This window comes from Mirounga leonina, unplaced genomic scaffold (assembly GCF_011800145.1).
Source record: "Mirounga leonina isolate KUSES-001 unplaced genomic scaffold, KU_Mleo_1.0 Mir_53, whole genome shotgun sequence".
Lineage (NCBI taxonomy): Eukaryota > Metazoa > Chordata > Mammalia > Carnivora > Phocidae > Mirounga > Mirounga leonina.
Window position 1 is genome coordinate 13706233 of NW_023270807.1, and position 13187 is coordinate 13719419.

The window sequence follows — 13187 nt, forward strand, 5'->3', positions numbered from 1 at the left end:
TGGGTCCAGGGAAAGTCAGTGACTTTCAGTTTGTTTAGCTTTTTTCTTGTTGTAGGGGTGGGAGTGACAGCTTCTAAGTTTTTCATGTGTTGGAGCTGAAACTGCAAGTCCAGTATTTTTTGTTTGGCATTTTATACTGTTACTATGTTAGTGATTACCACATGTATTATTAGCTTCTAAAAATCTAAAGTTAATTAAAAAACAGTCTATTCCTCATTCCTCTTTGCCCCCAAATACTTCCTAGAAATTTTTGTCTCCTTCTTAGTCTAGACTGTTCCTTAGATTTGTTGCACAGTTACCATCTTAGCACTTTTCTTTTTTTTTTTTTTTTAAAGATTTTATTTATTTATTTGACAGAGAGAGACACAGTGAGAGAGGGAAGACAAGCAGGGGGAGTGGGAGAAGCAGACTCCCTGCTGATCAGGGAGCCCGATGTGGGGCTCGATTCCAGGACCCTGGGATCATGACCTGAGCCAAAGGCAGACGCTTAACGACTGAGCCACCCAGGCGCCCTTTGCACTTTTCTTACTCTCTGGGATTGGCTCCACTATTTCTTGGATTTCATGTCTTCCTTTCTTTTGTTTCATATTTTTTATTTTATTGGGTAGCATGTAAGGTCATATGTAGGGTTAATTTCCTTTTCCTTGCCTGTGTGAAAATGTTACACCCTATGCTTGCCTGCGGATTGGCTGAGTGTGGAATTCATTTTCCTTTAATACTTAAGTGACCTTGCCTTTTTACTTCTGTAGAATCTGGTGTCCTCAATGAGAAGTCTTCTGATGATTCTCATTCTTTTGTAGATGAACTCTTGTTTCTTTTCAGAGAGCTTTCAGGGATATATTTATCTTTGTTATGAAATTTCATCTAGATGTGAGTACTTACTTTTTTGTTATTGTACTGGATTTTCATAGACCTCTTTATATTTGAAGATTTGTTCATTTAGCTTTGGAGTATTTCCTTGTGTTATTTCATTGTCAATTCTCTTTTTTTTTTTTTTCCTAGAACTGTTAATTGGATGTTGAATTGTCTGGATTGGTCATCTGTCTTTTATATTTTCTTTATATCTTTTTGCTTTACCTTTTCTGGAAAACTTTCTTGGATTTGTCTCCATCTCTCCGAAAGAGAAAAAAAGTTAATGAAACATGTTGATAGATACAGATTTCTTTTTTTTAAGATTTTATTTATTTATTTATTTGACAGAGAGAGAGAGAACAGGCCGGGGGAGCAGCAGAGGGAGGGGAAGAAGCATGGCCCCCCCGCTGAGCAGGGAGTCGGATGCGGGGCTGGATCCCAGGACCCTGGGTTCATGACCTGAGCCAAGCGCAGATGTTTAACTGACTGAGCCACCCAGGCGCCCAGGAAGATACAGATTTCTCAACCCTTTTTATTTTCTTAGTTTTTTTTTTTTTATAGCAGTCTGTTCTGATTTTATGAACTTCGTTATATCTCTTGAGGATAAAAATTTGTACATGTTCACAATTTTTATTTTGAAATGGTAAATTGTAGAAATAAGTACAGTACAAAGACATTTTTCCTGACTAATAGTCTTTTTCCTCAATCTTTTAGTGTGTATTTTCTGCAAGCCAGGATCTTCTACTTAATCACAATCCAACCATAGAATTAAAAAATTAACATTTATTTATACATGCATGGATGCATGATTTCTTACTTTATTCAATGGGATATATTCTGTTACTGTCATTTTTTATTTTGATGCTCAAATTGTCGTGATTTGGCCAATGCGAGCCTTTTTGATATCACACTTCTCTCTGTCCTTTGGCATCACCTTATCTTTTTTTTTTTTTTAACTTCCTTGCTTTGTGACATAATATTGTGTCCCAGGCTTATCTTGTACTTTTCCTGCCTTAGTGGCGGAAGTGCCTGTCTTCCCAAGGATTCCTAGTTCTTTTTAGTAGAAAGTGGTGTTTTTAAGATCTCAGCATTAGGTTTGCTCATTGCTATTGAACTGTTGCTGGTTTCGGGCCCTTTCAGTGGACAGAGCTGGTGTGTGTGTGTGTTTTATGTGTGTGTATATTTATGTATTGAAAACTAAGTTCATGGTGATACTTCTCATTTAGTATCACATTATTGAATCTAGCTTTTTCTCCTTTATGTTTGCAACTCCCTTCTCTGACACAGAGAAGCTTGGCTTCTATTACCTTTAATATATTTAATTACTTGATCAATCCTCTGGATGTAGCTAGTCTTCCATCTCTGTTGTCACTCTTCACCCTCACGCAAACACCCTACTCTCCTTGGACTATTAGTCCTCATTTTAGATCACCTTTACCCTTCCATAACTCTGCATGGAAATCTCCCACCCACCCCCAATACCATTTGACCTTTGATATCCCTTACCAAGCTACCCCTCAGCTTGGATGCCCTCTCCACTGTGCTTGGGGTCTGAAACACCATGTCAGGGTGCCTGTACCTGGATGCCTTCCTTACCTTGTGTTAGAGTGCTGATAAGCTGTACTAGGGAGGCCCCCATATATGGATGCTCTCCTTACTGTACTCTGGCTCTGATAGCTTGACTCCTGCTTCTACCTCCACCCCAATTTTGGATACCTCTTTTACTCTTCTTGGTCTTTAACTTCTCATATTGGACTCCTCCTCCTCACTCCCCCCCCTTTTTCCCCACTGTGCTCTTCTACCCCTAAATGGCTTTAGGACTCCATTGTTTTGGAGGGTAGAAGGGGGGAGGTGGATGTATGTTTCATCCAGGAGTAATTTTTCATTTTATTATGGTTTTTCATGATTAACTATAGTCTATTCATATTTATGAATAAATAATAAGCTGGGGACACTATTTATGTAGATAGAACTTAAGTGTTTTATTTTACAGTTATTAGGCAGGGAGCTGCTCATTGCTGTGTAGACCTCTAAATTCTGGAAATCAGTAGTCATTTCTATAAGAAACCAGCACTCATCCATAGGAGCTATACTAGTTTCCCCAAAGTGTGTGTGTGTGTGTGTGTGTGTGTGTTGGGGGAGGGGCAGAGGTGGAGGGTGGGGATTAACCCTTTAGTTTTTGGCCTTCAGAGAAAAATGCCTGCCTATTTAGCATTATTGTCTTAGAACTATTGTGGTTGATAGTGAGTGGTAGCTCTTCCATGTAGAGGTAATTCCCGTTTTCAGTTTTGCATTTTCCATAAGCCCTCCTTTTCTGAATTTCTAGCTTTTATGGGATTCTGCAGAGCAATTTGGTATCTGTTATAGTTTCCTGAAATTCTCTGGGCTTTATTCCTGGTTATTAGTTATGGATCCATTTTCATAAATTTGAAAAATTTCTTTTTGGCTTTCTTCTCCAGTTGGGATTTTCAGCTGCAAGTAGAAATCCTGTCTAAAATTTACTTAAAAGTTAAGAAAAAACTGGGGCCCTTGGGTGGTGCAGTCGGTTAAGTGTCTGACTTGGTTTCACTCAGGTCGTGATCTCAGGGTTGTGAGATCGAGCCCCGAGTTGGGCTCTGTGCTCAGTGTGGAGTCTGCTTCACATTCTCTCTCCCCTTCTCTCTGACCCTCCCGCTCATGCGTACGCTTTCTATCTCTAAAATAAATCTTTAAAAAAAGGTTAAAGGGCGCCTGGGTGGCTTAGTTGGTTAAGCGACTGCCTTCGGCTCAGGTCATGATCCTGGAGTCCCAGGATCGAATCCCGCAGGGAGTCTGCTTCTCCCTCTGACCCTCCTCCCTCTCATGCTCTCTGTCTCTCATTCTCTCTCTCTCAAATAAATAAATAAAATCTTTAAAAAAAAAAATAAAAAAAAAATAAAAAAGGTTAAGAAAAAACTACTTCTGTAATAAGAAAACTAATGGTATTGTTGGTTAATATGCAGTTTGATGAATCTAGCAAAGATCTAGGTCATTTTCCTCTTTCTTCTTTTCCATCATAATCTTTTTCTTGTCTTAAGAAGGGATTAAGACAATCTCTTAGTCTTTTTCTTGTCTTAAATAGTTATAGCAGTTTTGGGCATTACATTCTCACTGAGGAATATCTAAAGTCTGCAAGAAGACATTTTTTTCCTTGTGTTTTGTTTTTAAGGTTGGATAAAACTTTCCGCGAACCCTTGCTCATATCTTATGGGTAGAATCCATCTATCACATGTGTATTTGAAAACCAGTGTGTGCATGCATATATGTTTGTGTGTGTGAAATTACTATAAATAAATTGTCTTTAGTAAATAAATTATCTTTAGACCATTGCCTCCTTGACCAGCAGCATTAGATATCCAGGACCTTTTCAGAGTACACATTTAAGCAAGATTCAACAAGATGACTTCTGCAAGTCAGTAAGATGACTTGATTGTACATTAGTATTTGAAAAGCCCTGGTCTGGACAAGAAAAGATTTAACCCTCTGGGGATGAGGGAAGCCGCATTTGTAAAAGTACAAAATCTCAAAATACCTGAACAAAATCGGGGTTCAATAAGAAAGGAAGAAGGATGTCGGGAGTCAGTGTACTCCCACTTTACTCTTTAACCACCAAACATTCCCTTTTTAGTAAAGGCTGTTGGTTTGGCAACCAACAATGTTTGCCCATAATCCTTATCCCTTCTTTTGGTTGTAACTAACTGTGTGTGTGTTTGTGTGTATGTGTATGTGTGTATTCTTTTTAAAAAATCATTCTTATAGGAGGAAGAAAGGATGAATGGAGGTATGGCTAGTCTGCCATCTTAAATAGGAAATCTGTTATTGCTTTCCTGTATTGAGCCCTGTAAAATATTAATAGTATGCAAATATGATGTCCTATAATCTAAAATTCTGTACTTAAAGGTGGTAAAATAGATCCTTAACTAATCATCAGGGTGTATTCATTTTCTGTTATGTAGTAACAAAAAACAACACACATTTTATTATCTCACAGATTTTGTGATTCAGTAAGTCTGGGTGTGACTAACTGGGTACTATGCAAGGCTGCAATGAAGGTGTTGGCCAGGTCTGGGCTCTCAGCTGGGGAAGGATCTGCTTCCAAGTTTACATGGTGGTTGGCATCATTTAGTTCTCTGTGGGCTGTTGGACTGACTGATGCCCTCAGGTTTTGCTGTCAGCCAGAGACCTTCATCAGTTTCTTGGTAGGCCAGCTCATAGCAAAGCAGCTTGCATCTTGAAAGCCAGCAAGTGTGAGAGTTTCCTAGCAAGATGGACATTGTAATCTTATGTAGTCCTATAAAGTCTATCATCTTTGTCATTTTCTGTTGGTCAGAAGTCAGTCATAAGTCATGTCCCCTGTCAAGGAGAGGGAATTGCACAAAGCCATGAATATCAAGAGATGGGGATCATAGGGACCACTATAGAGCTTATCTGTCACTAATAATACATACATCTGACCATAAGAACAAGTTATGACATGAATTATATATTGTATTGAGGCTTCTACTTAAAATTTGTACTGTGTTTCATACTAAGGCAATCAAGAAATTTACAAATGTAGCCAAATATTTAAAATCATTGAAGTAAGTCTGGATAATGTCTTTGTAATATTATTGTTGTTAAACAAGCTCCTTAGTTTTAAGTTTATTAATATGGTTAATAGTATTTCATGAATTAAGTTTTAGACCTTTCTTTTTCTTTTTTTTAGTTGACTATATTGTGGAGTATGACTACGATGCTGTACATGATGATGAATTAACTATTCGAGTTGGTGAAATCATCAGGAATGTGAAAAAACTGCAGGAGGAAGGATGGCTAGAAGGAGAACTAAATGGGAGAAGAGGAATGTTTCCTGATAATTTTGTTAAGGTTAGTACTCTCACTTAAATTTCTAGCTTTAGCTTCATAGGATTTAATCTTTAACTTTAAGAAATACATGTATTTTAAAAACTAAATTGTTCATGGTGTATTTTTTACTCTACATTTGCTTGGTGTCCTGGTGGATAATAACACTGTGTGTATGGTGTGTACATGTGTGTTTATATATGTATGTATGTATCTACCTGTCTTTTTAAAAAAATAAATGGTACTTTGCATGTGGGTAGCACTCTTTTACTTACAAAGTAGTTTTGCTATGTACATTCTCATTTGAGCCTACTGTCTTGTAAGTAGGGCAGATGATAACCCCATTTTAAATATGGTGACATATAGATGAGACGGTTTACCCAATGTTAACTAGCTAAGAAGATCTAGAATTTGAAATGAAATCCAGGATAGTTGACTCAAGTCTAATTGTATATTGTTACTTTCGTAGTCCCTTTGCAAATATCAGATTCCTCTGTTAAGTTTCAGCATTGCAGCAGGTATTTATCAAAGTAACAGTTTACTCTTTAACCACCAAACATTCCCTTTTTAGTAAATATTCTAGTTGCCTCTGCCAGAAAACAATCAAGATTCTTAAATCATTAGCAAACAAGTTCTCAGTAGTTTAGAGAAGGAAAAAAATAAAGAGTATCTGTATATTTATACTTCACTTATAATTGTCTTGTTTCCTATATTAGTTTTCTTATACCTAGCTGTATCCCTGGCCTCATTAGATTATGATTATGAGTTCTTCTGGGAAGGCTAGAACGTGTCTCATTTGTTTGTTCACCTTACGTAGTAATATCCACCTGCACAATGTGGATATTTAGTAAATATTTGTTCCCTGAATAATTTGTGTTTATTTTAATTATGGTTTTACCTCTAAATATGAACTCCTACTGTAATATTAGTTGATTTCAGAAGTGAACTAACTGTACTTTACCTAACTATATTTTATCTCTTGAAACAACTAAGAAAAGCTGTAAAAGGGACTTGAACTTATAGGAGAAGGTCACTTTTGTTTTTTATTTTTTGTTTTATAAATTGACTTATTTCTTATAACCTAAAATGGAGTGTAATGCAGATTTGGAAATTGGAGTAGAATAAATGGATTAAAACACAGTCAAGTTCCAGCTTTGTTTTTTGCTGGTGGAATAATATAGGTCAAACCACATAATTTCTCTGTTTTCTTATACTTAAAATGATATATTGATAGTGTGTAGTAAGCCATGCCATTGACCTTTCATTTCATTTCTCTCTCTCTTTTTTTTAAAAGGAAAGTGCCTTTTCAGAGATAATATATTGAAGTAATAGAACACTAGTTAAAGAAAAATAAGTTAAAGTTAAGTATTTATATAGTTCTCTTAATTGTGTGCTGATGTATTGTCCCAGTAGTGGAGATGACCTATCACAGGACTCCATTTTGAAATACATGTTACTTTACTGTTTCGGTACAACTAACACTAGAACTTGACTTGAATGAATTGCCTGAGAATAGAGGATGCAGTTTGAAAATGCTGGATAATAGAGGGAAGCATAATCTGGGATTAAAAAGTAACCACAGGGTACCAAATTAGAGTTGGAGACATCAGTATGAACTCATGTTTAGTTTAAGATATGTACCAACAGGGCGCCTGGGTGGCTCAGTTGGTTGAGCGACTGCCTTCGGCTCAGGTCATGATCCTGGAGTCCCTGGATCGAGTCCCGCATCGGGCTCCCTGCTCGGCAGGGAGTCTGCTTCTCCCTCTGACCCTCCTCCTCATGCTCTCTGTCTCTCATTCTCTCTGTCTCAAATAAATAAATAAAATCTTTAAAAAAAAAAAAAAAAGATATGTACCAACACATAAAGATATATTTATATATGTGTGTGTTAATATTTGTATTAACTTGGTTAATACACATACATATATTTCTCAGCTCTCTCCGCTGAGACAGCCTAGAAACCTAGAAAAAATTTTTATTGAAAAAATTAACCACAGGCAATCAACAGCGATAGATAATAAGTTGGCTTTATTACTTCAGCTGTGTATATGAAGATTTAAAGGAAAGTTAAGACACACCAGTAGCAATGACTATACCCAGTGTCCAGATTTTGGTTTCTAAATATTATTCTCCAATAAAAGGAAGCAGGGCTCCTTAGACAAATAGCTGATTTTAGGGTTGTGCCAAGGAAAATACGTGGTGGACCCTGGAGCATCTCATAGTACCAGAAAGTAAGGAAGTGCTCAAAAAAACCCGAAAAATGTCAATAGGGGCCAATCTAAAAGAGCTTCCAGTGTCCAGAGCTGGAACGGTTTAAGCAACAGAATAACCTAGTATTTGATCATTACCCAAAGTGGAGCATAAATATAACTAAGTCCATGCTGATAAAGATAAATGGTTGAGTAAATAAATAAATGGGAAGAAGGGAGAAATCTCACAGAATTATTTCAAATATTTGTAGATACTTCCTTTCCCTCCATCCCCTCCCCTCCCCTCAAAAGCATCCCTCAGGAATGGGCTGGACTAAAAAAATAGATGGAAGAAGAAAATAGTAACTTTACAGTGGAGAAAGCTGGCAAGTACCACCATAATCAAGTGATCAAAGCTAACATCATCAGTGATATATTATGTTGATATCGTGTATCCCCTTCATCTCTGTGGTATTTATTCTTCCCCCCAAACCCATAATCCCAGTCTTAGCGTGAGAAAAAGAATCAGATGAACCTAAATTGAAGGCACTCTACAAAATACCTGACCAGGGCTGAAAAAGAATTTCAAGGTCATGAAAACCAAGGGAAGACTGAGAAACTAATGTTGACTAGAGGAGCCTAAGGAGACATGATGACCAAATGCATTGTAGTATCCTGGATTGGATTCTGGAACAAAAAAATAGACACTGGTGAAAAAACTGATGAAATCTTTATAAAGTCAGTGGTTTAGTTAGTAGTAATGTACTAGTGTTAATTTCTTAGTTTTGGCAAGTGTAATATGGTTATGCAAGTTACAATGTTAGGGGAACAGAGTGAAGGGGATATGGGAACTCTGTGGACTACCTTCGTAACTCTTCCAAAAACCTAAAATTATTCTAAAGTAAAATTTTTATTGAAAAAATTAACCAAGGCAATCAACAGCGATAGATAATAAATTGGCTTTATTACTTCAGCTGTGTATATGAAGATTTAAAGGAAAGTTAGAATTTATAAGTCACTGTCCCCTTGAAAATAAGCCTTTTATGCTTAATGTACTGTTACATTAAGGTATGTAGGTTATCTTGTAAATGTAAGACTATGGAGTGGATGGTAGAACTAACCAGGCTTCCTCTAAAAGACTCATGTCCCTGTTATTATTTCAGATAGCTGTACTGAAGAGCGTTGATATTCCATTCCAGTTGGGCTGGAAGATGGATAGAAAGGTCAAATAATTTTTGTAGCTTACTGAAAAAAACGTTTATGGACACTAAATTTGTTTTATGACAAACTGTTCATTTCATTGTCCCTTTGCAGTGTTATTTCATCTTTACATGATTTAAAAAATAGTTTAAAACAATATAGAACCAAGGATTCATGAACTTATGTATAGAATGTTATCATTTTGGCATTTTTGTTTTAGAGTGTTACTTTCATAATAAACATTATAGATAAAATTGAGTTTTGTTAACCTCCTTATCATTTCCCTCTCCTCCCAAACTCCATATTCTGAAATTATATGTATCCTTATAATACATAGTTTTATACATATTTACCTGTGCATAAACAAATAGTATTTTGTGTGATTTAGACATTGGCATAATTGTCAGGTTGCAACTTTTTAAAACTTAATACGGGTTTCAATGCGATACATAACATAATCACTTTGACTACAATATATTTTTATAACACTGTGTAGTTAGCTCATAAATGATTGGTAAATGGGGGCGTCTGGGTGGCTCAGTTGGTTGAGCATCCGACTCTTGGTTTCTGCTTCGGTTATGATCTCATGGGTTGTGGGATCGAGTCCCAGGTGGGGCTCTGCACTTAGCAGGGAGTCGGCTTGAAGAGTTTTACCTTTGCCCCTCCCCGCACTTGCACACATGCTTGTACATGTGCTCTCCCTCTTAAATAAATAAATAAATCTTTAAAAAAGTGGTAAATAGAGGAATGATGTCAGGACAATGGGAAAGTTGTGTTATTTACTAGGTAAAGGGAGCTGTGATAAAGAGTGTAGAATTATAATTTCTGTAAGAATGGGGAGAGGCTCTCATCTTGGCTGCTTATGTAAACAGGAGTTCTTTAAGCTTTTAAGTGAAACTTTTTTTTTTTTTAAAGATTTTATTTATTCATTCCAGAGAGAGAATGAGAGAGAGAGAGAGACACCTCGTGTGCGAGCTTGCTAGGGGAGGAGCAGAGAGAGGGACAAGCAGACTCCGGGCTGAGCATGGAGCCCAACTCAGGGCTTGATCTCAGGACCCTGAGACTATGACCTGAGCCAAAACCAAGAGTCAGATGCTTAACCAACTGAGCCACCCAGGCATCCCTAAGTGAAACCTTTTTTTTGTTAAGGTGATTATCTGTATCTGGGTATTCTCCTCAAAGTTGACAGTCCTAGCATATAAAGTTCTATCTTTTGACTCCTCTTCTCTCTGCACTATCTTAACATCCATAAACCAACCTTTCTACTTTATTGTTTTATGAATTTTTAATACCTATGGAGGAATCCGTCTGTCATCTGCTTGGGCAGCCTTAAGTTATTACCCACTTATTATCCATTTTCTAAGGTTATTATTACTTATTTTTATTTTCATTTTAGTGCTCAGGTTCCAAAGTTGCATAGGTCTAAATTGGTATGTCCCAAACCCTACACTTTTTTTTTTTTTTTGCATAATCACTGGTATTTTTAGTGTTTGATTTAGTTTTCACTTAATCAGTAGTATTTTAGTGTGTATGATTTTCTTTTCCCCCCAGAAGGTCAGATGTTTAGGAATGTACATGTAGTTTTATAGTAGAGATTGCACAGTCCTGTGGTGTTCCATTCTGGGTCTTCACCACATTTTATGAGGTAAAATAGGACTATTTTTCATTTTTTAGCTATTCAAAACAATGCTGCAATGAATATCCTTTTGTAGGTTATATACATAGCTGAGAATTTGCTGCATCCTAGGATACGCACATATTCAGCTATATTAGACATTGTCTAATTTCTCAATAATTACACCAATTTAAATTCCTACCAGTAGTATAAAAGAGTTTTTCTTCCATGTTCTTTTACATTTGATACCATCAGATTTTCTTTTTTTTTTTCTTTCTAATCTTACAGATCTATAATAATATCCACATGTTTCAGTGTTTCATTTTTGTGATTATGAGGGAAGTTAGGCATTTTTTCACATTTATTGGCCATTTAAATTTCTTTTCCTGTTTCTAGCTTGTTCAGATATTTCTGTCCATTTTTGTTGAGTTCTTGCACAATACAGAATTCACAGTATTCACACTAAGAAGTACTATGATGAGAATGGTGCTTTTTGTGGCTTGTCTCAGTATAACTTGGGAGCAGGAAGGTTTTAAAGATAATCTATGTTTTCATTAGTTTTAAAGTTTTGATTTTTCAGTATAAGTCTTTCTTCATCAGTCTCTCTTTACTTTTTGTACAGATGTGATTTAGGCAGTAATTAAATTTTTTCCACATAAAAAATTTTGAATAGTCCTCACAGATTTGTAGTGTTTTAAGAATTGAGCCAAAACTGGGAAGAAACTTGCTAGTTTATCAGATCTTTCCTCATTCTCAACTTCAGTGTTTTGGACTAAAGTAGAGAGTCAAGTGTCTGATTTATTTGTTCGTGTAAACTTTGAGATTCAGTGTCAGTGTTGTGACTTGTTGATATTTGGCACTTTGGGTCTTTGTAATTGAGATGAAACAAAGTAAACACTCCTCCATTAAACAGATACTTAGTAATTGTCTGAAGTATTTTGGGGTGTGGTGAGAAGAGTTCCCACAACTTATATTATTGGGGGAGATAACAGCATGAAAACAGAAGGATAAATTGCAGTGCTTTATTGGCTGAATGTCAAATGTGTGGTAAAGATGATGGGTGCTAAAGGATCTTGGAAAAAATACTTTTCAGAAAAGATGTTGAAAATAACACTTGACTTGTCTTTAAAGATAGGAAGTTAGAAGAATAGTCGGTGTGCTCTGTGTCTGACAAAGGCGCAAAGTGTTTTATGGTAAAAATAATGGACTACTTTGGTTGAATGTAAGTTTTTCTATGGGGGTGTGTATAATGGGATTTTAAGGCCAAAAGTATGGATTAAAGCCAGTGGTACTGTGCATTTTGAGTATCCTGTAAAGGTATTAAGACTATTTAAAAGATACTAGGGAAATCACAGAGTTTTTAGAGACAGGAGAGGGAGAATAGAATGCTTTAATGGATTAATCTTAGTGAGAAGGAAAGGTTTTATGAAAGAGGAGAGAGTTGAGGCTATAAAGTATAGTAATGGAAATCAGAGTTGTGCAGTGAGAATGGAAGCAAAGGGAGAGTTAATAGGCATAATACCTTTTATTTGTGTTAAGACTTTGCAAGTTCCCATATATTTTCTCACTTTATTCTGACATCTATGAAAGTAAGACAAGGAATATGTCATTTATGCCCAAAGTCATACTGGTAATAGTTGGTGGACCAAGGACTTGGTAGTTGATAGCTCTGTAATAGGCAAATGTCAGCCTGTTTTTAGATGAGAAATTATTTTATATAGTATGTGCTGGTTATTGGAGAAATGTGATCATTTTGTAACATTCTCTGCTTTTAAGAATCTAAAGACAAAGTGATATGAATCTTAGCCATTGAAATTCTCCAGTAGCATCAGCATAATTGAAAGATGTTAGAATTACAAAATTAAATGCTTCTGATAACCTTTAGAATTGACCCTTGAAGAAGAAAATTCAAACTGCTTCCTCAAAATGCAATTTTATGGAAACAAACTTTTTTTCCCCCCAAAACTAAACTTGAGATTTGACATGAGGGCATTGCAAAGACTAAAGAGGGAATGGAAACATGCAGAAAATGTACAAATAATGATATTTGGAAAATGAAGCAGGACTTGTAATGCTTGTGTAAAATTATCTGTGGGTAACTTTATAAAATGGAACAGTTTCATTCATGTTTTTCTACTGCCTCCATCCCTAGAAATGGTGCTGAAAAACAAAGTTTAAAAGCGAAAATAGAAGGCCCAATGTATCAGTAAGAATGGGATAGCTTATACTGTAGTAACAACATTAAAATCTCAGGGGTGGCATAACGCAAGGAATACATGCTTTCGTACAAAATTTCATGTAGTCCAGGTAGTGAGTTATGTTAAATATAAGTAAAATAAGAGCTTTCTTTATTGCAAGTAAGATTAACAGCAACCAAGTAAGGGATACTTCTCAGTAAGCTCTTTTTGAAGCCTGTAGTTTTCATCAACCACATGTCTCTTGCAGCAGTTACAGCAGGGTTTTCAGTTCTT

The 13187-nt window shown here is 36.1% G+C and overlaps 1 protein-coding gene across 2 annotated transcripts in view; it reads left to right on the plus strand.

Moving 5' to 3' along the window:
- CD2AP (CD2 associated protein) overlaps window positions 1–13187 on the plus strand; it is a 132744-nt gene that overhangs the window by 27692 nt on the left and 91865 nt on the right. For both annotated transcript variants that reach the window (XM_034991139.1, XM_034991138.1), the window contains exon 2: window positions 5576–5736. In XM_034991139.1, the coding sequence (XP_034847030.1) occupies window positions 5576–5736 (161 nt within the window). The remainder of the gene's footprint in view (window positions 1–5575; window positions 5737–13187) is intronic.